At 41.5% G+C, this 27,856-nt stretch overlaps 1 protein-coding gene across 3 annotated transcripts; it reads left to right on the top strand.

Annotated features, from left to right (window-relative positions):
• The first annotated feature begins 4,458 nt into the window (after positions 1-4,458).
• On the top strand, positions 4,459-27,856 carry GHITM (growth hormone inducible transmembrane protein). Of its 3 annotated transcripts, none has more exons than XM_075560991.1 (9): positions 4,459-4,537; positions 6,779-6,947; positions 10,992-11,091; positions 14,833-14,944; positions 15,293-15,434; positions 18,568-18,676; positions 25,708-25,896; positions 26,349-26,520; positions 27,356-27,856. In XM_075560991.1, the coding sequence occupies exons 2-9, from the start codon at positions 6,819-6,821 to the stop codon at positions 27,438-27,440; spliced, it is 1,038 nt and encodes a 345-aa protein (XP_075417106.1). In that variant the 5' UTR covers positions 4,459-4,537; positions 6,779-6,818; the 3' UTR covers positions 27,441-27,856. The 3 variants fall into 3 exon arrangements, with proteins under 3 accessions (XP_075417106.1, XP_075417105.1, XP_075417107.1); XM_075560990.1 differs by having other exon boundaries at positions 4,476-4,603; XM_075560992.1 differs by having other exon boundaries at positions 4,533-4,587.

Consider the following 27,856-nt stretch of genomic DNA (forward strand, 5'->3'; position numbering starts at 1 on the left):
CCACCTAAGTGATATATCTTTGTCTTAAATCTTCTCTCTATCCCCCCCCAATATCTTAATTCCAGTCTTTACCATCATTTGCTTGAAAAATTGCAATAATTTCCTGTTGAGAATTTGCATTTCCGCTCCAGCTATGCATTACTACCCCAGATATGCTAAGTCATCATCCGCATGTTAAAATGATCCCTATATTATTCTTATATATCCCCACCCTCCGTTTCTTACCCCACTGCCTTCCCCTAGCTTCTCATAACCCCTCTGTGAACCAGCTAACCAATGCCCCATGTGAGAGTAAGCCAACCTCTGACAATCATGGAGTCCATAGGTGCAATTGTACAATTATAATATATAAAGAGCATAGGAAAATCATATAAGATGGAAGAAATAAGAGAGGAAGTAAAATAAAGAAGTCACACACATTTTATGGTAGCATGCTCACCTCTCGGACGGCCATGATCTCAGCAGCCACAGACAGGAGGAGGAGGAAGCTTATTTCCAAACATGGCATATGTACAATTTGGGGGACATGCAAGCCCCCGAGTACATCCTATGGAAAGGGGTTATACAATCGGCATACATCAATCGGAGGGGGACAAGCTAGGGATATACACGCAATCAGAAGGAGCGGCACTCAGGGTACACATGTGACAAGATGAGAAGACCCTAGATTCAAGATTGCAGCCTAAGCTTGGTCTTCCTTGAGTTGACATGACCTTGTTTCTGGGCTCTCCTTCAGGGAGACAATCTACTACCCTTATCAGAAGGGAGTGGGCCCTAAGAGTGGTACAGATTATAGGGTCTGATTGCTCTAGATGGCTGAATGTGCCCAGGGAGATAACTTCTAAGCAGCTGATGTTGACCCCAAAGTACACAGTCATTTAAAAGCAGCATCTTAGGTTTGGCATATATTTGGGGAACAACCTGGGGAAAACCTTTCTGTATCTCACAGCCCCACTGGACGGCCTAGCTGAATTCAATTTTTTTCTTAGAGGTTGATGAGTGTGCGCTATGGGTCCTGTGGTCCCTTGAGTGGGACAAATTCTTGCCATTCAGAGGAGACAGCTTTGAGATGCTGTGGCCCTCAAAGGGACAGTTCTAAAGTGAACTCAGGAATGGAGATGAAAGAAGGAAGCCACCAAAGGTTTTCTGAAATCCCTGCCTTATGGACACATAAGAATTACCTGGTGATATTGTTGAAATATAGATTCTGATTCAGTCTATCTGGGTAGAAATGCTAATTCTCGGCAGAGAGTCCAACAGGAATGAACCTGCTGGAAGTTATATAATCAGAAGAACCTCTCTCTACCCTCACACTAATACAAGAAGATATCCTCCACCCCCAAAATATGACTACATTGCTACCCTGCTTGAAAGCATTTTACTTCTGAGGATACAAAAAAGAGGAAGAGTCTCAATGAGACTGATTGGCACAGTGGCTGCAGCATTGGACTCAAAGAGAATGATTGTTTCCCGTAACACTGCTCTGAGTAGGCAGCACCTCAGTGACCCCTAACCACATCCCACACCCTAATCTAAAGGTTTGAAACAAACCTCTCAACCAAAGTAGCACTATATGGGAGGGAAGCCTAGCAATCAATATCTGTAAAGATTACACGCAAAAGACTCCTACAGAATTCAATTCTACTCTCTAATATGTGGGGGGGTCACCAAAGTTAGAATCAACTTCAAGGAAATAGGTTTGGTGTTTTTGTTTTGTTTCTGTTTAGGGAAGGGGATTATGAAATCTTATGTTGCTTTCCTTTATGAAGGAAAAAAATTAATAGTATTCTTGAAGCATATCAGTTGGGAATTAAAAGTATTTTGGTACATTTGAGTACTGTGTGGTGACTCTCTTATCTTTGTGGGCAACAGAAACTCTAGAAAAAATGAATATCACTGCCTGAGATAAAGAGTGAACCTAAATAATGTAATTTTTGCTGACATGAGTGTTTGCATATTTCTCAGGAAAGTTAAGTTCAAAGTCATCCTCAGAACAGATATTCAAAATAAACTTTAGATTTACACATATCTTCAAACATAGGTTATGACTGTTTTGAAACAAGATATATTCTATTTAACAACTATTACATAATTTTAAAAGAAACATAATCTCCTACCAATCAGATGTACCATCAATCAATTTTGTATCTATTATCTTTATGTCAACCAATGACTAAATTTTTACTTATTGTCTTGTATTTTCTTATGTTAATTTTGAATCGTGTCCTCCTTGAATCACATAGCTCAAATTTTTTAGATACAGAGATTCCAAATTTGCAATCACCTTGCCCATCAATAAAAGCACTTTAATTTTAATCTCAACCGGTCTAGGCCATTTTGCTCTATGAGAATTCCAAATTGTTTTATTACCCAAATAAAATGCAATCCTTTATGTCTGTTAAGATCTACATGCACATGCAGTGAATTACTTGCTATGGCTCTTCTATCCATAGTCTTTATAACTCCCACCAAAGGACTAGGGGAACCACACAAATAAGGTGTGGGAGGCTCTAATGAAGAGGGGTTCAATTTTCCACCCAGCTACATCTAAAGAGTCATCTCAGAAGCAGGACAGGGTATCTCACTGAAAAGCCAGGAGTGAACTAAATCCTCTGCATCCTTGTTCTGAACCTCCTCAACCCAGGAGACAGCAATGATAGGAGTTTTAGAAAAGTGTTGGTTGTAACAATGGTGGTGGTAGCGGTGGTAGCAGTAGCAGTAGCAAAGCCAGGAGAGCAAAACAGTTAATGGGCTTCCCAACCCATGGAATCAGTACAACGGAGGGCCTTTGAGTAGGTTTGCTTGTAGTTAGGGCGGGGTAGGGGAGGGTTAGAGCTCCAGCCACTTAATTGGGAGAACTAGATTAGATTACTGACTCAGAGATAGAACTGAACACCTTTGGGTAGACACTTATGGCAGAGTAGCATGCCCTTGGGGTATTTATCAGCATTGCTAAAGAATTGTCTGAGCAAGGTAGAGCCCAAGGGGCTCCATGGCTGAGAAGAGGCATCCTTAACCAGAAGAACTGTATCCTGAGCATTTCAGATCTTGAATTTTGACCTGTTTGTTGCTTTAGGCTGGGTTGTCTAGAAAAACAAAACCAGCATATATGCTTAAGGAAGCGCAACCTCAAACAAGAAGGTAACTTAAGTTTATGGGTCCAATGCTAGCCGGAGCCCTTCTCCAGAAGGAATACACAGAAATTAAATCACTGATGTAGAAAGGTGAAGTGGGATGCAGGAAGATCACAGGCCAGTGGGTGTTTTGAGTCAAGTGGATCCAAGGGCGGTGGAAAACTGGCAGGGTGCCAACAGCTCTCTAGACATCCAATCCCAGCCAAGTTCCAGTGAGGAGGAAGATGACGCACCAGGGAGATGCCCAGTGTCTCTTTTATGCTGCAGTGTACCCACCCACTGTAAAGGGGGGCCCCATAAAAACCATGACTTACACAAACTATCCAAACCAAAAATCTTGTCCAAAGAAACACATAACTACTGTTGACTAATAACAGCTACAAAACTGCGTCCTTTGTAAGCTCAGAGACTGTTGCCTATGGCACCACCCCTGTGGGTTTCTCCTGCGGGTCTAGTCTTTAATAAATTCCTCAATGCAATATTTGACTTCCTAGTCTTCGTGCCGCATGGTAGGCAGTTGGAAACCAACAGGAGCTCCGCGGGTGAAAAGACTGGGCTTTCTACTCCCTGCCAACAATTCCAGGCTCAGAAACTCACAGGAGTCGCGTTAAGTCAGCATCGACTTCATGGCAGTGAGTTTTAGCAGTGCGTCTCCTTGACTACCTGAGTCTCTGAGAGCCAACTGTGTCTTGAAATTACGGAAAAGTCTAAAAATCCTCCAGCTTGCTCTCCATCCTTGTGTGTCTTTTCTAGATGTCAGTTTTTTAAATCATTTTATTAGGGGCTCATACAACTCTTATCACAATCCATACATGCATCAACCGTGTACAGCACATCCATCCGTACATTCCCTGCCCTCATCAGTCTCAAAACATTTGCTCTCCACTTAAGCCCCGCCCCCCCTCGGCGTCAGCTCCTCATTTTTTCCCCTCCTTCCCCGCTCACTCCCCCCTTCACTGTTTTTAACTATGGCTTGAGACCCAAGCGATCAAAGTCTGAAACAGAGGGAAAAGCAGAAAATAACTTGGTAACGGGAAAAAACTAAACCGTTAACACTCCCGTCGTTTCCATTTTCTAAGTAAACTTTTGGCGGAGGCGAGTGAAGCGGTTTGGGCGGGCTAAAGCTGAGGCGGGTGCGACTGCCCAGAGTAAAGATGTCAGAAGTAGCTCCCTGCCCATATCGAAAATGCACACGGATTGTGACGCAACCTACGGTAATCCGCCACTAGCCCCACCCCGCCAGCCCGGGAGCCCGTCCGAAGCCCAGTCACCTGTCAGAAGCTCCCTTGCGATTGGCGGTGCACATTTTCTGGCTCCGCCCCCGGAAATGCGTCACAGAACGAGCCGGGGAAACTGCGCATGCGCGCTGCGGGGCAATAAGGGGCGCGCGAAGGGACGGAGAGGTGGGCACTTTCGCGTTTCGCCGGTCTCGAAAGGGAAGCGCGCGGTAAAGGTGACTGGGGCCTGAGGTACGGCTCCCCTCGGCCTACGGAGACCCAGGGTTCCCCCGTACTCCTAATGGCGGGCCCCGTGGAGCCGCTGGGCGAGGCGGGGCAGGCAGGCAGGCAAGCCGGCTGCGTCACTGCTGCCGGCGCGTCTCGGGACGCGGTCCGAAGGGTGACCCGGCGGAGAGCGGTGACCGCGGAGCTGGGCAGTGGCTGTCCTCGACGGCCGTAGTTCCCGGGGCAGCGAGGTGCGGCGTCTTCCCGCCGGCCAGGCCGCCCTGCCACACCGCTGGGAGAGACGGCGGGGCCACCCGAGGGTTTGTCGTGGGGCCGAGTGGAGGAGAAGCTAGGCTCGCTGCGGGCTTCGTTCGGGCTGGGTGGGCTGTGGCCGGAGGCCCCCAGCCTCGTGTTGATCAGTGCTCGGGGCCCGGACGGGGCTCAGTGATGCTTCCTGTGTGTGGTGGAGACACCTGGGACGCCCGACAGGTCCAGCTCCCGCAAAAGGCCACTGCCAGCCTGCCTGCGGCTGGACCCGAACCTGCCCCCTGTTCTGCCCTGTGGCTGAATCCGAGTCTTGCGTGGGGGCTCCGCCTGGGTCAGTGACGGAGGGCCAACGGAGCCACGGTGTAGACATGAAGTGAAAGTGCCCGAAGGGCACGGTGTTTTCCCAAAGGACAAGTGCCCAGTCATGCGCATCCTTCATAGGTCTAGTGGCAGCGCTGGAAGGACACCCTGGACACTGTTATTTTTAAGCAAAGGTTCTTGGCCTTTAGGGTTCCCCCCACCTAACCCCCCCTCCCATCGAGTCATTGCTGACTCAGAGCGACCACCTGTGTGTTCTCAGACTGTAACTGTTTACAGGGTAGAAAGCCCAATCGTCGTCCCGCACCTGCTGGTGGTTTTGATATGCAGACCCAGCGGATCGCCAACGACACCGCTAGGTCTTTAGTTAATCTTCCTGGGCTCCTTACCATCAGGACTCAGGAAAATGCGTTTTAAAGAGGCACCCCAAGTATTTGCAAAGCAAGTAGTTCAAGGGTCAAGACCAACCCCAGTACTGTTCCTGGCCAGTTGACCTAGCTGAGCACGTGGAGACAATGAGCATCATTTGGCTATGGTTCACACAAATTGATGGCCGGCCACGATGGGCCTACAGCCCACATTCCTCTGTTCTCCCCACCCCTCACCCCCACTAGCTTACTTAATCACCCTAGCATTACAGGAAGGTGTTTATCCGCTCCTGGAGGACCTGCCATCTGTGCCTTCATGCAAAGAGAATCCACTTTGTAACAGTTTTTCTTTGGCGGAGCTCTACTGAAAAAGCCTCGCTTGAACGGAACCTGGTAGTGGAGCTTATTTTGAAAGATTAAATGTGTTTTATGTTACCATAGAAAGGCATATGCAAAGCCATGGTTGCTCAATGGTTAAACCGAAAGGCCAGCTTTTTTAACCCACCAGTCACGACGGAAGATAAAGAGTTCTGTTTTCTGAGATTACAACCTCGGAACAACTGTGGGGCAGTTCTTTGTCCTATAGTGTCACTGTGAGTGGGAATTGACTTGGCAACTCACACGTTAATTTACCTCGATTAGTTTTTATATTTCATCTTGAAGGGAAGTGATATTTGGAATGTTTTACTGAAATTTACTCTTTTTAGTGATTTTGAAGCATTATGAATTTGAAGTAATTATTGACCTCTTCATTGAATGACTATTTTTCTCTCTTAAGTTTATTGTTTGTTAATTGGGAGTTAAGACATATTCCATAGTTCAATCAGGTAAAGCAGTATTGTACAATTGCTACCATAATCAGTTTCCAAACATTCTTTTTCTTACTAGATGAATGACATTTTTCATTTGCTTGAAAGATAGGCAGATACTTCCTTTACAGCTTCCCATTGACTCCTCGGATAACTCTTAAAACAGAATGTGTCAGACCGTACAATCATGTTAAGATATTAGCACTCGTGCTATTAGACATGTGACTTACGCAGTCATGCATCATAAATTGATTAATGGGAATTCAAGTGTTATTTTGTGGCTTCATCCCAAAAGTGGGTTTCTTGAATTACAGAGAAGCAGAAGGTTCATCAGTGAGAATTTGTTTAAAGTCATTCTGTCTTTTCTACTAGAGATGATGGGTCCTATGTGGTGTCATCTCTGGGTCCTCCTCAATGTTTTTTTGTTTTGTCTGTTTTAGCTAGGATTTCAGATCTGCCTGGCAAACCTGGGGTACCACCATGCTGGCTGCAAGGTTTGTGTGCCTCCGGAGCCTCCCCGCCAGGATTTTCCAGCCAGCATTCACCAATGGCTCCCCTCTTCTGAAGAATTCCATCACAAAGAATCAGTGGCTTTTAACACCTAGAAGGGTAAAGATGCTTTGTTTTTTATATTCCCTATCACTCGCTTTGTGTTCCTAGGGACAATTTTGTGGGCTGAGTTTGAAGCTTAGTCTTACGCTTTTAGTGATTTATTGAAACAATTAGTTTTGATAATAGCCCAAAACAGCTCTTTCTCCCTGTTGATTTGAAATAATGCTTGTCTATCCTTATTACAAATATTATTATAAATATGGGTAGGTAAAAAATATATAGCTTCTAAATTATAGAAACCTCGGTTAAAGTTTGTGTTTATCAACATATTGTCCATTTGGGGGTTGCTATGAGTGGGCATCGGATGGACAGCAGTGAGTGGGGTTTGGTTTTTGGAGGGCTGTGGTGTTCAAAAGGTATGTTTCCATCTCTACCTTTTCCCTGAAGAATTCTGCACTCTTCCGTTTATACCACATCCAACTGGCAACCTAGCATCCTTGAGGGACCTGAATCCTGTTTCTGAAGTATTCTTTCAGGTTTGGGGACAGAAGTCTGATGGGGCAGATCGGGGCGATAGGGCAAATAAGATATGCTTTCCCAGTGAAACCAGTGGAGAACAGGCATTGCTACTCTCAGAGAAGGAGCACATGCGTTACTTCCTCCCGTCACTTTCCCAGCCTTTTCTCACCAATGCAGTTTTCCATTGTCTTCAAACAAGCACCATAGTCCTATGTTCCTTGAGAAAACTTACCAAGATTAGCCCTTCGGAATCTTAAAAACAGTTGCCATAACTTTCTGAACTGACCTCTCTGTCTTGAATTTAACTGGCCCAGCAACCCACTCCGAAACCACTGTTTTTAATTGGAATTTGTTGTTTGCAGCATGTTGCCAGTACTTCTTCCCAAATTATACATTCTATAAAGTGTTCTTTCATTGGCTTCATTTTGCATAAAAAACTAATGGAAAGATTAGCTCTTTGAGTTGCATGATCTACGTACAGTGCTTTTGGCACCTATCTAGCCAAAGAGTTGCTGAGGCCAAAACTGTCACTGGGAAACTTGTTTAAGCATGCTGTGTTAGAATAAACTTGGGCATGATGAACTCGAAGCCCAACACTGGTACATTTGGGCTTACTCTTTTTTTTTAAGATCATTTTATTGGGGGTTTCTTTTGTTTTAATCATTTTATTAGGGGCTCATACAACTCTTATCACAATCATATATACATCAATTGTGTAAAGCACTTTATGCATTCATTTCCCTCATCATTCTCAAAACATTTGCTCTCCACTTAAGACCCTGGCATCAGATCCTCATTTTTCCCCTCCCTTCCCTCTCCCCCAAGAACCCTTGATAATTTATAAATTATTATTTTGTCATATCTTGCCCCGTCCGACGTCTCCCTTCACTCACTTTTCTGTTGTCCGTCCCCCGGGTAGGAGGTCACATATAGATCCTTGTAATCGGTTCCCCCTTTCCCAACCCCCCCACCATCTATGCTCCCAGTATTGCCACTCACACCACTGGTCCTGAAGGGATCATCCACCCTGGATTCCCTGTGTTTCGAGTTCCTATCTGTACCAGTGTACATACTCTGGCCTAGCCAGACTTGCAAGGTAGAATTCGGATCACGATAGTGTGTGTTGGGGTGAGGAAGCATTTCAGAACTAGAGGAAAGTTGTAGTTTTCATCGTTGTTACATCACATCCTGACTGGCTCGTCTCCTCCCTGAGACCCTTCTGCAAGGAGATCTCCAGTGGCCTACAAATGGGCTTTGGGTCTCCACTCCGCACTCCCCCCCCCCCATTCACTATGGTAAGATTTTTTTGTTCTGATGATGCCTTATACCTGATCTATTGGGGGTTCTTAAAGCTCTATAACAATCCATACATCAATTGTGTCAAGCATACTTGTACATATGTTTCCATTATTATTTTCTAGACATTTACTTTCTGTTGAGCCCTTGGCATCAACTTCTCGTTTTTCCCTCCCTCCCCACCCCTACCCTCCTCACCCCTGATAAATTATAAATTATTGTTTTCATATCTTACTTCAACCACTGTCTCCCTTCCCCCATGGTTTCTATTGTTCATCCCCCTAGATGGGGGTGTGGTTATGTGTCAAAATCAATTCCTGGATTCCGGGTGTTGTGGGCTCTAATCTCTTAGATGGACCTAGGCACATGCTCTGGTCTAGCCCGAAGTGAAAGGCAATACTGGGGTCATGACAGTGGGGGATGAGGAAGCCTCAAGAAACCAGAGGAATATTGTTTCATCAGTGCTTTACTGCACCCTGATTGACTCATCCCTTTCCTGTGACCCTCTGTGAGGGGATGTCCCATTGTCAAAAGATGGGATTTGTGTCTCTGTCCTGACTCCCCTCTTTCTCAACAATGTGTTTGTTTGTTTGTTGTTTGTTTAGGGTCTTGGTCCTGGCTACACCTCATGATTGCACAGGCTGGTGTGCTTCTTCAATGTGAGATTGTTGCTTCTCTGCTAGATGGCCACTTGTTTAACTTCAAGCCTTTAAGACCCCAGAGGCTATATCTTTTAATAGCCAACCACCATCTGCTTTCTTCACATTTGCTTTTCCACCCATTTTGTCTTCAGCAATTGTGCCAGGAGGGTGAGCATCACAGAATGCCAGGTTGTTGAAACAAAGTGTTCTTGCATTGAAGGAGGGCATGAGTAGAGGCCCAAAGTGTGTCCATTACCTCAGTGTCTTGCCATATAAATATATGTACATAGGCCAATACCTCTATTTTTATGAACTAATGTATTTCCATATGTGCACACCCATGCTTATACCTCTGTCCATAGCTTTGCTCCCTAGATCGTTCCTCTGTTTCCCTTTACCTTCCTCCTGCCCCACCATCACACTCACCCTACTTTCCGCCTCATAGTAATTCCTCTCAGCTAGATTGTTATTGCTCCAATACCCCCAGGAGCTCTCTGCCCTTGTTGTTGATTTTAATTCCTTAGTTGTTCCCCTGTTTGTCATTGTTTGCTCACTGCTCCCTTCCCCCACCTCCTCCCCTAGACCCTCCAAGACCATCAATCCCATTGCTTTCTCTTCAAGCTTGCTTCCCATGCCTATCTTATATAAGTAGGTAACCCAGCATTAACAGAGACCAAACAAAAAGAAAAGAAAAGATTGAATACACACACATACATACATAATTCCAGGTCTGTCTTCTGACCTTTATGACCATCTCCCCACTGGTCCTGGGGGAATTCTAGGAGCTGCCCTCCCTAGCCTGAAGTCTATTTTGGGACTCTTCAGGGTCTTTGTGGCTTTGCGCTGCTCCTATTGCTGATCTGCTGTGTCTCCCCAGTTTTGTCCTCTGTCTCGGTATGATCCATATTGTACTTAATTTTTTATAAAAGAAAAATAACCCTTATAACCTTCATACCTCTTGAAATTTCCCATTCAAGAATGTAGAAAACTTAGTGAAGAATTGATGACTACTTACATGTTGTAGTAAAGATGTCTGGAGAACTACTGTTAGTTAAAATTAAGAATCCAGAGATACTAGTTGGCCAATAGTTTTTTTTTAATGTTAATTAAAATTATTTCAGATCTTGATTAAAAGATGCTAAAATAAAATCTCCCAGGTTATAGGACAACCCTCTTTCACAGTACCTTCAACAGTCAATTGATAAAAAATGTACATTTTGAAATGTTGGTAAATAAGGAGAATGTACCAAAATACCAAATGTAGAAAGAAACATCCTTTTTTTCTCTTAAATCACATGTATTGAGAAATATAAAATAAATGTCATCTTCACTCCCCTTGGTTTAGTATTAAAGGAATAATGCCTTTTTCAAGCCAATTTCCTACATGACAAAATCTAGCTAATATTAATATTTATTGAATACATATTTTAAATATTGATGGTGTTTTATCTTGGTATTTGATTGGTGTAATCTAGAGTTATAAGTAAAACCAGTAGGTTATAAAATATTCTAAAACTTAAGGAACAAAGAAGCATAAAATGAATTAGTGATTCATAGTTTTCTAGTGTAAAGAAATTCACAGTTTCATTTTATTCTTAACATGGTTTTTTGACATGGATGATATGTATCTTTGTACATATATCAGGAATATGCCACCAAGTCAAGAATTGGAATTCGGCGTGGAAAAACTGGCCAAGAACTCAAAGAGGCGGCATTGGAACCATCCATGGAAAAAAATTTTAAAAGTAAGTGACAGTCTTTTAGAGAACCATGAATAGCCTTCAAAAATACCTACAAACTTGTATCTGTGAGGTGGCTCCAAAACCTTTATGGGAAAATCGAATAAACAAGTGTGGGAAGAAAGGCCATATTTCTTAGGCTCGTAAGGACCTAATGACTCCTGAAACATTAGTTCTGAGGACAGGGCTCAGTTGCTCCCAGTCACTATTCTTCACTGAAAATCTTATTTTCACCATTATCATATGAGCACGTTCATTTGAAGTTGTATAGAAACACCGCCCCCATGGTTTAATTAGACTTCATCCACATAACACACAATTCAATAGTTTAGTCACATCAGGAAGAGTTGTATAATCTAAAGTTGTATCGACTCTTTATTCAAGTACACTTCCTCCTCATTTACCAACTCTCTTGGTACCTGACATTTTACATTTATGGCAATAATAGAAAGATTGTCCTGTTTTGCACCTTAATGAGGGTGGTGAGTGACAATGGCTATGGAATTGGGGGTGGATCTTGGGACAGTCTTGGAAAGCTGGGTTGCACCTCCGTGGGCATAACCTCTGGATACATGCACAGGCAGCATTCAGTCAGCAGGTGCCTGCTCTGGGTCCCCAGCTTCTATGCAGCTTGTGGTCCTGCACCCCAAAATTGTGAGGTAGGAATGGAGAAGAAAGAGGCATTGGAGATAGTATTTGAAAAGGACTGTATGAGAATTTAATGATGATCCAGGTTAGCTTAACTGAGTTTGGAACCTGTACCTTGATGAGGCCAGGCTCCTAGTGCCCTTGTAGGATATCCCCAGCCTTAGTGACACACCAAGCCTAGAGGGGAGAGCAGGCTCTGAGATCGGCACTAAAAGGAGTAAGAAGAACCCTGCTCTCCATGAGAGAAGCTCTAACCCAGCCAGGAATGTCAAGTGGGTAAGCTTGGGCCTTCTGGTCACATAGCCCAGTTTGATTCAGCTTTGTCTTCTCCAAGCCTCTGCAGAGAAATAATACATACTGTACTCAGACACACCGTGACCAGCAAATCAGTAAATCTGCCAGTGAGTCATTCCAACTTACGTGACCCATAGGACACAGTGGTCAGTGCATCACTCACTGAAATCAACTTGATTCCGATTCCTTGCGACCCCATAGGAAAGTATAGAACTGCCTCTGGATTTCTAAGATGGTAACTCTAAGAGAGTAGAAAGCAGCCTCAAAAGACAAAAAAAGTAGCCTTATCTTTCTCCTGCTGTGAGGCTGATGTGTTCAAACTGCTGACCTTGCAATTAGCAGCCCAACCTGTGACCCACTATGCCACCAGGACTCCTAGCAGTAAATCCTAGCTCTTAATATTTTTTAATCAAACTTTCTAAATAACATAATCAGGAAAAAAAATGAATGGACTGAAAATGGGGGCAGAATAAAAAGGGGAACCTCCATTTTCACATAAGTTGAGTTTTCACATAATAACCTGGTCTCTGGAACCGAAAAAGATTGATAAGTTAGGACTGGGTTTATTGCTTGTTTCAGAACAAGGGTAAATAACAGAACGTAAATCAAACACCAGACTCACTGATTTAAAGACAATTCATGACCAAAGAAGAGTTTACTAACTAGCTAGCCCTGAAGGCCTTTCAGGAGACAGTACCTTAATGAAGTAAGCTTGCAGGACAATTTGGATTTCAGCTTGAGTTTCAGAAACTAAGTGGTACAGCCTAAACAAAGCCAATCAAATAACACCACTGCTCTTAACCTTGCAACATGTCAATCAATCTAAAACACCCTAATCACTATCCTTGTAGGCATTACCTTCCAATTAATTAAAACCAAATTCTATGTGAATTATATAATAGTATAATGGTATTCTTAGTGAATAGATTTAGACTAAATGGACTAATACTCTTTCTGAATACTCTCCACCAAGTTAGTCATGTCTTCTCCGTACTCTAAAACAGTAACACCGTCTCCCTTGAGTCTACTGCATAAGCACTAGTGACATTTTTATTTGCTCTCCCCTTTTTAATAAATCATTTTATTGGGGGCTCTTATACCTCTTATAACATTCCATACATTAATCGTGGCATGCATATTTGTACATATGTTGCCATAACCCTTTTTCAAAACATTTTCTTTCTACTTGAGCCCTTGGTATCAGGTCCTCTTTTCCCTCCCTCCATCGTGAACCCTTGATAAATTATAGCTTATTATTTTCATATCTTAGACCTTCTGCTGTCTCCCTTTACCCACATTTTGTCATTCGTCCCCCTTGGAGGGGGCAGGGACAGTTGTTAGACATCAGTCATTGAGATCAGTTCCCACTCCCCTTTTCTTGATCCCGTGGAGAACATCTATGTTAACAGCACTGTAGATACAGTGTGACGTGTGTGTGATGTGTCTGTTTGCTTCTTTCTTAGAGAAACATGACAACACCCCCGAACATCTTAGTCGTAAAGTCGGGCATATGGTACAAGTGCCCACTGATCATTGCTCCTTTTGCTTCAATGTTGTCCCTTTCATCTGTACTACTTCTTCTTTTGAGAATGTTTCTATAGCCCCATGTGTACTAGTTATGACCATTGTTAAGAAATACAGTGCAGAATTTTATTATACTAACATAAGTGTAGATGGCTTAATAATCAGTCCTTTAGATTTGTGGTTAGCCTATACTTGCTTAATCTCCTTTTCTCAGCTGTGTTGTGGATACTTTACCATGGGCTAAATCAATGACATCATAAACAGGAGATACCTTATGCTCCAGGGAGATAATATATAAGGTCTCTAACATAAAATAACAGAACAGACAGATAGAAAACAGAGATACAGGAAAGATTTGGGACTTGCACTTAGTCCTAACTCCAGTCTAAGAACAATTAGTTCTTTTGACATGGAACCTACTCGATACTTGCCCTCATGAAGAAAACACAGAGAAGTGCTACAGCAAAGTGTGGTGAAGAAATTGGAGAGTTCCTAGCTATCAGAAAGAATAGTGTCTGGAGAGTTATAAGATTTGTTTTCTTAATAAGCAGCCATCTAAATGAGATTTCAACTGAGCCCACATGGAAGAAGTGAACCAACGTGTGGCCCAAGGATTGTGATTAATATAGTCCAAATCTAAAGGAGAGGAAGAAGGTATCGGTTTAAATTGTGAAATTCTGGTTTGCAGAATATGGATGACAGTGGAAGCCCAAAATACATTTGCAGGATCTACACATGGAAAAAGCCTCCAGTGACATCCCTTTGACCCTAATTGAGAGATGAAAATAACCTGGTAGACAGACAGTATTGTAGGAACAATTATAATCTGAATGGTTAAAACCTTAGTAGTTGCTCCCCCTTTTGGTACACTCTGAGCTGATCTGGTTTTTAGTATTTTTGTTTGTTTTTTCCTTTAAACTGGGATTTATCTCTGTTGTATTTTGTCACTGTGGCTAGCCTTGATTCTCTGTGATATGTTTTCCACGTTTTTCAGTATATGAAACCCAGGAAGGGTGACTCTAGAGCAACAATAACTACATTAAAGGTTCCCAGTGGGCACTGCAGGGGCAGTAAGGGAGTGATGGGGAGCTAACACCGAGGAGTACAGAAGGAAGGACGTGTTTGATTGAAATTGATTGTGGGGGCTGTTGTACAAGACTGCTTGATATTGAATTATTGAGTGGTATAATGTCTAGATTGCGTCCTAATAAAGTGGTTTGGAAATAATAATAATCGTGTTTTGATACAGTTTTCCCCTGTCTTTCCTCCTCTGTTCTGCAGTTGATCAGATGGGAAGATGGTTTGTGGCTGGAGGAGCTGCTGTTGGTCTTGGAGCGCTGTGCTATTATGGCTTAGGGATGTCTAATGAGATGGGAGCTATTGAAAAAGCTGTGTAAGTAAATGGCCTCGAAACAGTTTGTCCATTAAAGGGTCCATTTTGGGTTTTATTCCTTTAGCCACTTTTGGAGTAATTTTGACCTTATCTCAATTATGTAGATTTTTTTTCCTTCTCTGACATGTATTTTTTCAAACTTAATTAAAAATCTATTTTACCAAAGCTAAGAAACAGGTGCTTGTATATTTTATCCCATTCAATTTGACACTAACCCCAAGGTGTGCATAATTCCAAGATGAATAAGACTTAGAGTCGTGGATTGATTTGTCTAAAAATTTAGCCAACTAGTAAATGATGCACAGAAAATGCTCACCCGGTTACTTAACCATGTTGTGCTTCTTACAGAATTTGGCCTCAGTATGTGAAAGATAGAATCCACTCGACTTATATGTACCTAGCTGGAAGTATTGGTTTAACAGCCCTGTCAGCCATGGCCGTGACTAGAACTCCTGTTCTCATGAGCTTCATGTTGAGAGGGTCTTGGGTGGTAAGTCAGCTTGTTTTTATTTTCTTTTTCCGTCTAAAGTTATAAAGATAAAACAGAACATGAAGGATAGGGGAGTTAAATTGGGGAGTGGTGGGAATCTTCATATTTTGAGCTTTGTGTCAGAATAATATATTAGTTATTAATGCAGCTTAGGCACAACAGAAGTACATTCACAGTAAGTCATTATTTGTTGAATGGGAATGTTAATAGCAGCAAAGGGGTTAGAAATTAAATTTACAGGAACATTCCTACCTGTCTAACAGCAGATAACAACCAACCTCTATTTTGTAGCAACTTATTGAAAACAAGGCAGAAATGAAAGCATCTTGGAGATTGATAAGAAATACCTTCTACACATATCATTGTGAATGAGGGGGAGTGCAGATTGGGGACCCAAAGCCCATCTGTAGGCAACTGGACAACCCCTTACAGAAGGGTCGTGGGGAAGAGACGAATGAGTCAGTCTCCTCCAGTTCTTAAATGCTTCCCTCCCCCCTCACCCCCTATATCATGATCCCAATTCTATCTTATAAATCTGGCTAGACCAGAGGGTGTACACTAGTACAGATAGGAACTGAAAACACAGGGAATCCAGGATAGATGATCCCTTCAGGATCGGTGGTGAGAGTGGCGATACAAGGAAGGTGGAGGGAAGGTGGGGTAGAAAGGGGGAACTGATTACAAGGATCTACATATAACTTCCTCCATAGGGGATGGATAACAGAAAAGTGGGTCAAGGGAGATGTCGGACAGTGTAAGATACGACAAAATAATAATTTATAAATTATCAAGGGTTCATGAGGAAGGGGGGAGCGGGGAGGGAGGGGAAAATGAACTGATACCAAGGGCTCGGGTAGAAAGCAAATGTTTGAGAATGATGAGCATAACGAATGTACAAATGTGCTTGACACAATGGATGGATGTGTGGATTGTGATAAGAGCTATACGAGTCCCCAATAAAATGATTTTTTTGAAGTACATTATCAGTTGGAACTATTGGGAAGATGCATGAAGGAGACATTTATTTCATTAGAGTCATCAAAGGCAGGCACATTTTATTTTAGGAAAAGACAAGGGCCGCTCCGGTTAGCCAAACAGCTTGGCTAGAGCAGGGGGAAGCAGCACAGCCTGGTTTTAAAAGTAACTTGTTTGTGTCTCAGATCTGGGGTGTGAGGAGTTCTAAGGGGCTGGTTGGCTTCCAAGGTGAGGAGAGTGCTTAGGGAGTGGCTGCCACCGAAGATCATTGGAACAGCCAAAATGTAATTCATGTTAGCTCTATAAACAGGAAGCAGAGACACAGACTATAGTTTTGGAAAATCTGAAACGAGCTATGATGGGAACCTAAACTGTAGCAAACCATATACAACTCGAGTGGAGGAAGGAGAGGTAAGGAGATTATATAATAAATTTTCTCATGTCCAATTGAGTTATCCCCACAAGTTATCCAAATTCATCGAACTTCCAAATCCATGCCATTTTTGCTCTGCTGTACCTAACAAATGAGCTAGTTTAGGTTTTTTAGCACTTCATACACGTCATAATCCAATCATATGAAGAAGTCATGCATTACCACATTTGATTCTAGAATATGTTCTTCCTTGTACTCGTTGTTCTTATGCAATTTATGTGTTTCTAATTGTGGCAACAAAACCTTCTCTGATTCCACCGCATTGATAGTCTTAAGATCCTGCTTTGCATTTAGTTTCAACAGTAGTTTGGAGGGTCAGAAAACTGTAGAATAAGCTTGATGTAGTCTCACCAGAGACACCAGTTTGACTTAAAGGCTAATAATTTAAGATAATGCTTTTGGAATAAGCATGGTTATGTTATAAAAGATTAAAGTGCACACAAAATTTTAACTCCCCAAATAAAAATTTTAGTTAATGTGCTTCAGCCATACTTCAACCCCCTCTTGGCATACAGCCTCTGCTGTTAAAAACACTTGATGATTTGGAAAGCCCAACACAGGTACTTTAGTGCGAAAGATGTAGCCTTTTGGATGTGGCAGGCATGTACACAGGTAATGTCAAACACGTTTGTCCTGATGCTTTTAGTAGAGAGGCGTCTGTCTTTGGGCAACTAGGGTGACTACCAGAAGCTTCCGAGACGAGTAAATCAGAAGGAGTTATTCTTAGGCGCAGTTGACAGATAAAGGAAGCGTGAAATTTTAGGACATGTTTGTAGCTTTACCAATTTGTGTAGCTGACATGTACAGTATGGAAAGTAGACTAAATCATGAAGGACCTTAAGGAGTAATACAATTGCAATGAATGTGTTACAGTGCATTGTACAATAGATGTGTAAAGGGGTTTTCAGTAACTTTTAATAGTTAGTGAGAGAAAACACGTCTGTTTCTATTTAAAGACATCAAGGTGGCAGTATCTACTTTGGATTCTCTGAAGATTCATAATGCTTAATTTTTTTCTAAGGAATTAGAATATTAGGAATCTTTATTGTTTGACATTGGAAATAGCTGAGAGGTGCAGCAAAAGATTGAGTCAGCCATATACCTAGAAGGAAAGAATCTGAGTTTACTATCCTGAAAGTGATACTTAGCCTTCATTTGTCAGCTTCTTCAATGAACAGATACAGTGTTTAAAACACTCTGTATGATAGCCTCAAATCAAATTGATTCCAAGTTGGCAACTGTGTAGTACAGAGTAGAACTTCCCTGCGACTTTCGCCCTGAGCGATCTTTACAAAAGCAGATGGCCAGGTCTTTTCTCCTGCGGAGCCACTGAAGGGGACAGCTTTGTGCTTCACCATTGGACCCTGGCTTAATGCCTTAAAGCAGAATGTTTACTCTGGGATTCTTGTTAGAGGGGTTCCATCACACCTCTGTCCAGTGAGCATCGAATTTTTGAAAGATGATGTTGTCAGTCGAAGCTCAACTACTTGTCAATAATTTTTTTTAACTACTTGAAGTTGCCTAAAATATTTTTATAATGGAAGGGGGGGGACTCTCTTGATAGCCAAACTTTCAAATTCAGAATAAGCTCAAAGCCTTTAATAGAACAAAAGGATAAACAATTTAGTGTTATTATTAGAAGTAACATTGCACTTGGAAGTTCTCCATTCCTATTTTTCCGTTGTATAAGGATCAGTTTTTTTCATACTACTTTGTATCTTTCAGACAATTGGTGCCACCTTTGCAGCCATGATTGGCGCTGGAATGCTGGTGCGGTCAATATCCTATGACCAGAGCCCGGGCCCAAAACATCTGGCCTGGTTACTACATTCTGGTATGTTTTCATTTTAAATTATTATTCAATACAACCTGGCATATTACCCTCCTTGGTGACTGTACACTTATTACAAGTGACACATCATCATTTAATTAAACCTCTTGTTTAGAAAACATAATTTTTTACACTTGTGAGATGCCATCACGTCAGTTCTGAATGATAGCAACCCTGTGTACAATAAAACAAAAACTGGCCTGCATCATCAATCTTAAATTCAACAGTTCATTCACGTACTCATCCATTGCAATCTCCTCAGTGTACACCTCTTATTCTCTTTTCTCGTTTCCTGTTTCAGTAGCTCTGTTTTTTCTTAGGAACTTTATCATTGGGTAGATGCTGCACCTTTGATCATGTATCAGAGGGGTTTGTCCAGTTCCAGACATGAAGGGTGTTGAACAGGCATACCCGTTCCACCAGTCACTGTCTAACCAGTAAGCCTGATCCTTTTTAGGACGGTGTTTTGGTCCACATATATATCCATGCTGCCTTCAAGTTCTGAAGGTCTCGGGGACGAGGAGACCAGCTTTCACATGCACCATTAGTCCTTTTCACACTATTTGCTTCCTGTGTGTTTGTTTTTCTGTGCTCCGCGTTGTTCTAGATGGGAAGACCAGTATTTGCACCACTGATGGCCACGCAAAAGCTTTTTTGTTTTTTTTAACCCCGGTTGCTGCTCAGCAAAGTAGGGTGTTGTTGAATATCATCTTTGTGGACTCTACAGAGTGTTATTCCAACGACCTTCGTGTCCCCTCAGACTCTGCATGCTCTGGTGCCTTCGGCCCAATGACATTCTCTCAAGGTGTTATCAGTAGGAAGTTTTTCATGTGTTGAGTTTTCATTATATTTTTCCTGTTGGATTTTAGCTTCGTACTGTTAGAGTCAGGATAAATGATTTATATGATTTCAACCTTTTTAAATATATTGAAACTTGGTTTTGTGCCCTAGAATGTTTTCTATTCTATAAAATAATCATTTGTCACTGCAGAAGAAGTGTTGTTCTGATGCTGGGTGGAGTGTTCTGTATATGCTCATTAGGTCCAGTTGGCTTAAAATGTTATTAAAGTCTTAATATCCTCAGTGAATCTTCGTTTCAGATGTTGTACAATTGAAAGTGGTATGTTAAAATATCAATCACAGTATAATTTTTGACTACTATTTGGTTCATCAAAAAATGGTCCATTAATCTTACATTAATTATTTCCTTATATCTTTATTTTCTTTACTCTGCTTTGCTCCACATGGGCAAGACCAGTAAGTAGTTGCACCGTAGATGGCCACTTTGGTGGCGTAGGGGCTATGGATTGGGCTGCTTACCTCGAGATGAGCAATTCAAAACACCAGCTGTTCCCAAGGAACTTCTATAAGAGTCTCAGAAAGCCACAGGGACAGTTCTTCTACCCTGTTCTATAGGGTGACTATGCATCAGAGTTGACTCGATGGCAATGAGTTTGGTTTTAGTGGATTAGGTTTATGTGTTCAGGTGCATTGTTGTTAGGTGCATGTATACTTGTATATTAGTAAGGGAAAGACGGCTATGTATAATACTTTATTTTTTTCTTGCAGCTTTCAGAATTCTTGTCTTTAGTTTTCAATTTTATTAGGATATAATGTAGAATTGATCTTTTATTGCTTTTTCTAATGAGGTTCTTGTAGTTCCTTGTAGTTTAGGGGATTCTCTCAGATTATCTTTTAGAAAATTATCTCTGCCTTTATTATTTCCATAGTGTTCTGTAATTCCAATAATTCTATTAAGATTGTTTAACTGAATCCCGTATTTCTTTTGCACTAGATCATTTTTCGTTGTTCTTTTCTCATTTCTCTTGAGATTTGAGTTCAGTTATTTTATCTTCTAGTTCTTTTGTGTGTTCAGCTGCATTGTTAAATGTGTCTCTTGCGTTTTCTAATGAAGTAGTTTTATTCGCCAGGTCCGGTAGTTCTCTTTAATTTTGCTTTTTGTTGTTGTTTTAGGCTTAAGTGTTTTCTGTTCCATGTTTAGGCTCTCATTTTGTTGCTCCACTTGTTTCTTGATTTGCACTACTTTTCTGTGCTTTTTACTTTTTGAAAACATTGTTGACAACTTACTAGTCTGAAAATGATCAATTGTTTTTTGTATTATTCTGGCTTCTGTAGAAGAAATTCTCTTTTCTTCATGTTTTGCTTTTGAGTAATCCATCTGTTGTGATTTTGTGTCTTACTAGCATTACTATCATTAGGCTTTTTAGATGTCTGCATTTTACTTTATTGTGTCTTGGTTTTTGTGGGAAATTTTTTCTGATTAGATGTCTTGCTGGTGCAGTGGTCAAGTGCCTGGCTCTCTACCCACCAGCCATGGGGCAAAGATTCAGTGGTCCTGTTCAGCTAGGTCTCACAGCCCTGAGAACCCCATTGATCCAGCTCCTTCATTGCATTACATCCCCATGGAAACACTTGCTAAGAATCAGGCTTGGGCCAGTGGTAGTGCACTTGAGAACCACTGGGTGGCACTCTTATCCTTAGTGTTTCGGGTGGGTGGGCTGGTGTGTGTGTGTGGGGTGTGTGTGTGTGTGTGTGTGTGTGTGTGTGTGTGTGTGTGTATTTTTGTTGTTTTTGTTTTTTTACCGGGGTGTGTGTGTGTGTGTGTGTGTGTGTTTGTTGTTGTTTTTGTTTTTTTACCCCAGTACTAATTCATGAATTTTGGATGCTTGCTATCTGGAATTCAGTGCACATGCACAGGAGGGGGTTACCTGGCTGACTTTGCTGTGCACACACTTACTTCTGTGTCTGGAGACATTAGTCTAAAGCATGAGCATGCCCATCGCCCTTGCTGTTCCTCGTAGCACTAGTACCCTTCGACCTTGGACCATGAGCTTCAGACTCACCTGTGTGCCTCCCCACACAGTTGCATAGCCCGTGAGCTTTCACAGACAATTTGTGACACCTTAGAAAAACTAGGCCCTGATGTCTTTTGATTCTTTCCTATTTTTGAGTATAAAAGTATTTTGCCACTAACTGAAAAGTTAGCAGTTTGAACCTACCAAGCAGGAGAAAGTTGCAAAGGTTTAGAGCCTTCGGAACTTGTAGGGCAGTTGTGGTTTGCCCTACAGGGTCATTATGAGGTCAGAGTAAACTTGAGGACCTAAGATTTGCCATGGCCTGTCCTAAAAATCTGTGATGAACAAGCACTCATGTTAGTGATGACTGTGCGTCCCGACTCCTCCTCTCCCCCCAACTCTGTAGCACCCTAGCTACTGTGGTTGTAGTTTGCGCCTGTGGTTGTTGCTTAGTGGGTTGGATGCAGGGGGAGTAAAGGGGAGCCTTCCTTCACTTGGGGCCTCCATTCATCTTGCTCTGTCTCCACAATTGGGCTTTTCTATTGGCATGCACCAAGTGAGAGAGCTGAAAAGTAAGCATCCTAGCTTCTAAGGAGCACTCTGATTATGTGTTTTTTAGATTGATTTGTTTTTTCTTCTGGCAGTTCAAAGTATATTCGTATTCTTCACCAGCACCATAATTTGAATAGATCAATTCTTCCCTTTTTTTCATTGTTTAGCTTTTGTTAGCTGTGTGATTTTAACTTAGAATAAATATTTCTTCTTGGATCGCTTAGGAAAATTTCTCTGAACTAGGATATGTATATATGTCTTAGAGTATCCCCAAGACCACCCACATATTCATTGATTTGCTAAGAGAAGTCAGAGAACTCGCATAGACTTGTACTCACAGCTAAGGTTTGTCGCAGCGAAAGGATGAAACGCGTCAGCAGAGGAAAAGGATGCTTCTCTTCCTGTGAGGGCACATCAAACATTCAGGGAGATCACAGCTGACCCTGCCCGGGGAGGCTCTTTAGAGACACAGCCCCCAAGGTTTTTATAGACTGTTTTGTCACACTGCTTGCTCTACCTAGCAACTGTAAAAATTGAGAATCTAAGAAAGAAAATTGGTGTTTAGCACAAATAACAAGGAATATTCATCCCTCCTTTTGGTTCTGGCATAGTTCAGTACCAAGCCTCAGATGTCAGCCAGTGGCTCATTATAAAAGCAGGCTTTTTTTTTTAATATAGCATTATAGTTTTTTTCATCATTTCAATGGGAGGCTCATACAATTCTTATCACAATCATACATATATCAATTGTATAAAGCACATTTGTATATTCATTACCCTCTTCATTCTGAAAACATTTGCTCTCCACGTAAGCCCCTGGTATCAGCTCCTCACTTTCCCCCTCCTTCATGAACCCTTGCTAATTTATAAAGTATTATTTTTGTCATATCTTACACTGTCCAGCGTCTCCCTTTGCCCACTTTTCTGTTGTCCGTCCCCCAGGGAGGAGGTTGTAGGTAGATCCCTGTAATCAGTTTCCACTTTCTACTCCTGATATCACCACTCTCACCAGTGGTCCTGAAGGTATCAGCCGCCCTGGGTTCCCTGTGTTTCCAGTTCCTATCTGTACCAGTGTATATCCTCTGGTCTAGCCAGATTTATAAGGTAGAATTGGGATCATGATTGGGGGAGAAGGGAGAAGCATTTAGGAACTAGAGGAAAGTTGCATGTCTCCTCGTTGATACACTGCACCCTGACTGGCTTGTCTCCTCCCCACGACCCTTCCATAAGGGGATGTCCAGTGGCCTACAAATGGGCTTTAGGTCTCCACTCCGCACTCCACCCCCCATTCACAATGATATGATTTTTTGTTCTGATGATGCCTGGTCTCTTCAGCACCTCGTTATCACACAGGCTGGTGTGTTTCTTCCATGTGGGCTTTCTTGCTTCTGAGCTCTAGATGCCCATGTGGTTACCTTAAAGTCTTTTAAGACCCCAGATGCTATATCTTTTGATAGCTGGTCACCATCAGCTTTCTTCACCACATTTACTTATGCGCCTGCTTTGTCTTCAGTGATCTTGTCAGGAAGGTGAGCACCATGGAATGCCAGTTTAAAATAATAAAGTATTCTTGCATTGAAGGAGTACTTGAGTGGAGGCCCAATGTCCATCTGCTACCTTAATTTAGACCTATAAATGCCCTTTGCCTCCTCTCGATTTCCTTTGACTTTCCTCTTGTCCCACTATCATGCTCAGCCTTCATTTGGGTTTCACTAATTCCTCTCGGTTACATTAGCCTTGATCACGCCCTGACAGGCCTCCTATACTCTCCTCACCACCGATTTGGATCACTTGTTGTTCCTTTGTCCCTAGGTTTGTTAACACCACTTCCTTAACCCCCCTCATCCACCCCCCCCCCATGTCCCCAGAACTTTCGGTCCCTGTGTTGTCTCCTCTAGATTGTTCATCCAGCCTATCTTTTTTAGATCAAACTGCAGAGATAATAACATGCACAAAAATGGGACAGAGCAAAACCAAGCAACAAAAGAAAACAGAACAACAAAAAGCCAATGACAAAACAAAGCAAAAAAACACAACCCAACAACAACAAAAAAGAAAAGCTTGTAGTTAGTTCAAGAACTGTTTATTGCCCTTTAGGAGTGTTTTCCAGTCCAGTCTGTTGAGGCACCATGCCCTGGCCCCAAAGTCCACCTTCAGCATTCCCTGGGGACCTCGCTGCTCCTTTCTCTTGCTGTTCTGTTGCACTCCCTTAGTGTTTTGCCTCCGTGTGGTGGGATCAGATCGGGCGCAATTCCCACACTGTGTCGTCTCTGGTGTTGTCCCCTGTAGGGCTAATGGTCAGTGAGGGACGTCGTGTCTCATAGTGGGGCCGGCCATGTGGTCCTTTCTGTGCATTGGCTGTTCTGAGCGGGAACATCGTCCTCAAGGCCTGCTGGGCCAGGCTGTGCTCCACTCTCTCTCCTCTTCCCCCTTCATCTGCACCCGTGTGCTCCGATCAGATATGTCCCTCTCCCAGAGCTGCAGCTTCAGTGCCCTCCTCTCAATTAAATTCTTTGGGACTGGAGGGGCAAGTGTCCACGTGATTGGGATTGGGATTTGGGCAGGCCCTTCAGACCTCTCAGCTGGTTCCCTACTGGAAAAAGCAGCCCTTTTTCAAGATAGCAGCTTCAAACCTGTTCTTTTAACTCTTGCAATTGCGATTGAGATGTTAATTTAGTAATTGGATTACTCTCTTGGGTAGCAATTACCATATATATTTAAACTTTTTTATCAGAAGTCATCACTGGTTTCTGATAATCTACTTATGAGCTTATTTTATATGTATCTCAATAGGATTGTATACAAAACAAAAGACTATGCAGTTTGTTTCCTAGAGCAAAAATTTTATTAGAAAATCATCCAGCATCAACAGCTGTGCTAAGGCTTATTACTGGATCTACAAATGTTATCCTTTTAAGAGTCACGCTAGTAATGAAATTTCGGTGTAGAGATTCTTAAAACATTCAATGTTTAAGAAATGGTAACTTGATCTAGTCACCAAGAAATAATGTCATATCTAAAATGTTTTTACTTTAAGGAGTTTCCTTTACCTCCGCTCATTAAATATTTGAGACCTTCTCTATAGTTTTTATGAAAATGCTTAATACCTATAGCCTTCGTGAATATGCAGTACAGTAGAACTGTAACGTTTCTGTCTTGTAAGATTAACATCATATATTCACGAGTATAAGCCGACCCGAATATCAGCCAAGGCACCTAATTTTACCACAAAGGCTGCATTAAAAATGTGCTGAAAAACTAGGCTTATACATGAGTATATGTGGTACTCTTACTCTACTTTTATCTATTTCTTTTTGACAATAGGTTTGATCTTGAGTTGTTTGGGTTTTTTTTAATCCTTTTCTTGTATTGTAAGTATTGTCTTAAACTAATGATATCCTCAGATCCAAATAATGAACATTATAATGACAAAGTTACTGAAAATAGAGATTAGGATTTGTCGTTTTCAATTGTGGCTGAATATAGGGTGGACAAACAACAGGGTTAGTTTGTGCAATTGAGGGAATGGTTGTATTTTTAAATTAAAGAAAATTCTATGCATATTGTTTAACAAAAAATAGCCAGCCTGTTTGACTTAGCATTTTGGCTTTGGTTGTCATTTGTTCACTAGTAAATACTTCGCCGCCCACTTCTCCGTTTCTGTAGGTGTGATGGGAGCAGTGGTGGCCCCTCTGGCGATATTAGGGGGGCCTCTTCTCATCAGAGCTGCATGGTATACAGCCGGCATCGTTGGCGGCCTCTCCACGGTGGCCATGTGTGCCCCCAGTGAGAAGTTTCTGAACATGGGCGCACCCCTGGGAGTGGGCCTTGGACTCGTCTTTGTGTCCTCACTGGGTAAGTCTTGCTTTGATCCTGTTTATGTTCTCAGCTGACGATGTCTCACAGTCATCCGGAGTAGCCATCCTACATGAGAAGAACTTACTAAAACTCAAGTTTTAAAAAAGTTCTTTTTAAATCACAGAGGAGCTTCGCAAAAAAAGTTCCTGATGTTTTCATTCTATTTTTTCCATGAACTTTTGGAAGTTCCTCTGTCCATGTGACTGGATTTTATTATTTGACATATGCAAATCTAAACAGCATGATAAACCAGGGTCATTGTTTTTCCAATCGTGAAAAGGCAGAGGTAGTTGGAGAGCTTTCCTGGAATGTGAACCAGTGGCCACTGGAGAATGAATAGTGTGTGTATATCCAGTTACCTGTGTTTTTATTTGTACTTTGTACCAAATATAGTGGAAGTTATGACTCTGGTTATAGGAGAGTCCTTTAATTATTTTATTTTATTTTAGGATCTATGTTTCTTCCACCAACCACTGTGGCCGGAGCCACTCTGTATTCAGTAGCGATGTATGGTGGGTTAGTTCTTTTCAGCATGTTCCTTCTGTATGATACGCAGAAAGTAATCAAGCGTGCAGAAATAGCACCGATGTATGGCATTCAAAAATACGATCCCATCAATGCGTAAGTAATGTCTTTACTCTTTTAAGTAAGGCAATTGTGCTATTTGACCGTTTTTTTTAATGACTTTGTACTATTTAATTGTTTTATTCCTATTGAAGTTTGGTTTCTTCTTCTTCTTTAGTAAACTTTATCCAGAGAATTTATGATTACATTGATACAAAATGCAATACCCATTCAGTTAGTTCACAGTGTCTTACTTAACCACAAACTGCCCTTGTGGTTCAAAGATATATTCATTCAGCTCAACTTGAGTATGACCATTCCATTTTCTTCAACTTTTGACTGACTCACTCTAGTGTTATGCAGTATTGTTGCATTTTCTTTCGTGGAGACTACCAAAGGAGGTTATTTTATTTAAATATTTGCCTTCGGTTTCATGGTGTCTGTCACATTTTTAAAATTATCTAAAATTAAATTTATAATGTAATGTGCTTTTTTTGAGGATTTGTTTGTTTTATTAAGGCTTGTAAGGCTTAAAGATTTGTAGTGGGTTGTTCTTATGTTTTGTTTTGTTTTTTGGAAGCCACCGTTTATTTTATGTTTTAAACTGCCAGACCTGTGTCTAACAAGTTTTTGTAATGATGTTTCTTTAGTTCTGTTTTGATTATTTCATTGTTCCCTAGTTTTCTTGGCCAGGTACTAAACTTGTGTGGATTCTTTCGCAGGTAAATAGATTAGCTTGCCAGTGAATTGGGGTAATTAAGGATCTTATTTTGAATATTTGTTTTCTATATCCAAGAGGATATTTTTCTCCCTCTAGATCAAGAAATAGTTTACCATCTTTATTAGCTATAAGAATTGCATCGTGTTTACTAGACATAATTTTCTTTTCTAGGATGATGGGAATCTACATGGATACATTAAATATATTTATGCGAGTTGCCACGATGCTAGCGACTGGAAGCAACAGAAAGAAATGAAGTGGCTTACCATCTGGTATCAAAGTACATCAGCTCTCTTGCTTGTTTAATTGGGACACTACTTAACTAGCTTGTACAAGCAGCTTTTGTTGAAGTTTAGAAGATAAGAACATGGCAACATATTTAATATGTTCCAGTGTAATGTTATGTATCAGGCCTGCTTTCTTTCTTCTGGAGAATAAATTATCTTCCAAATATGCATATACATTTCCAATTCTCACGCTTGAATAATTGTTAAATGTTTTAATGACTATGAAAAAGTAAGATTTTATTATGAGAATTTAAATATTATCTATTTCAGATGTATTTAATTATGTAAAAATTAACAAGCCTGTGTTAATGCAGTGACATAAGTGACATGCTTGGTAAAGGGACCAGAAGTAAAGGGTTCACTAGACCCATTCTCAAAAATCAAA

The sequence above is a fragment of the Tenrec ecaudatus genome, chromosome 10 (genome assembly GCF_050624435.1).
Source record: "Tenrec ecaudatus isolate mTenEca1 chromosome 10, mTenEca1.hap1, whole genome shotgun sequence".
Classification (NCBI taxonomy): Eukaryota; Metazoa; Chordata; class Mammalia; order Afrosoricida; family Tenrecidae; genus Tenrec; species Tenrec ecaudatus.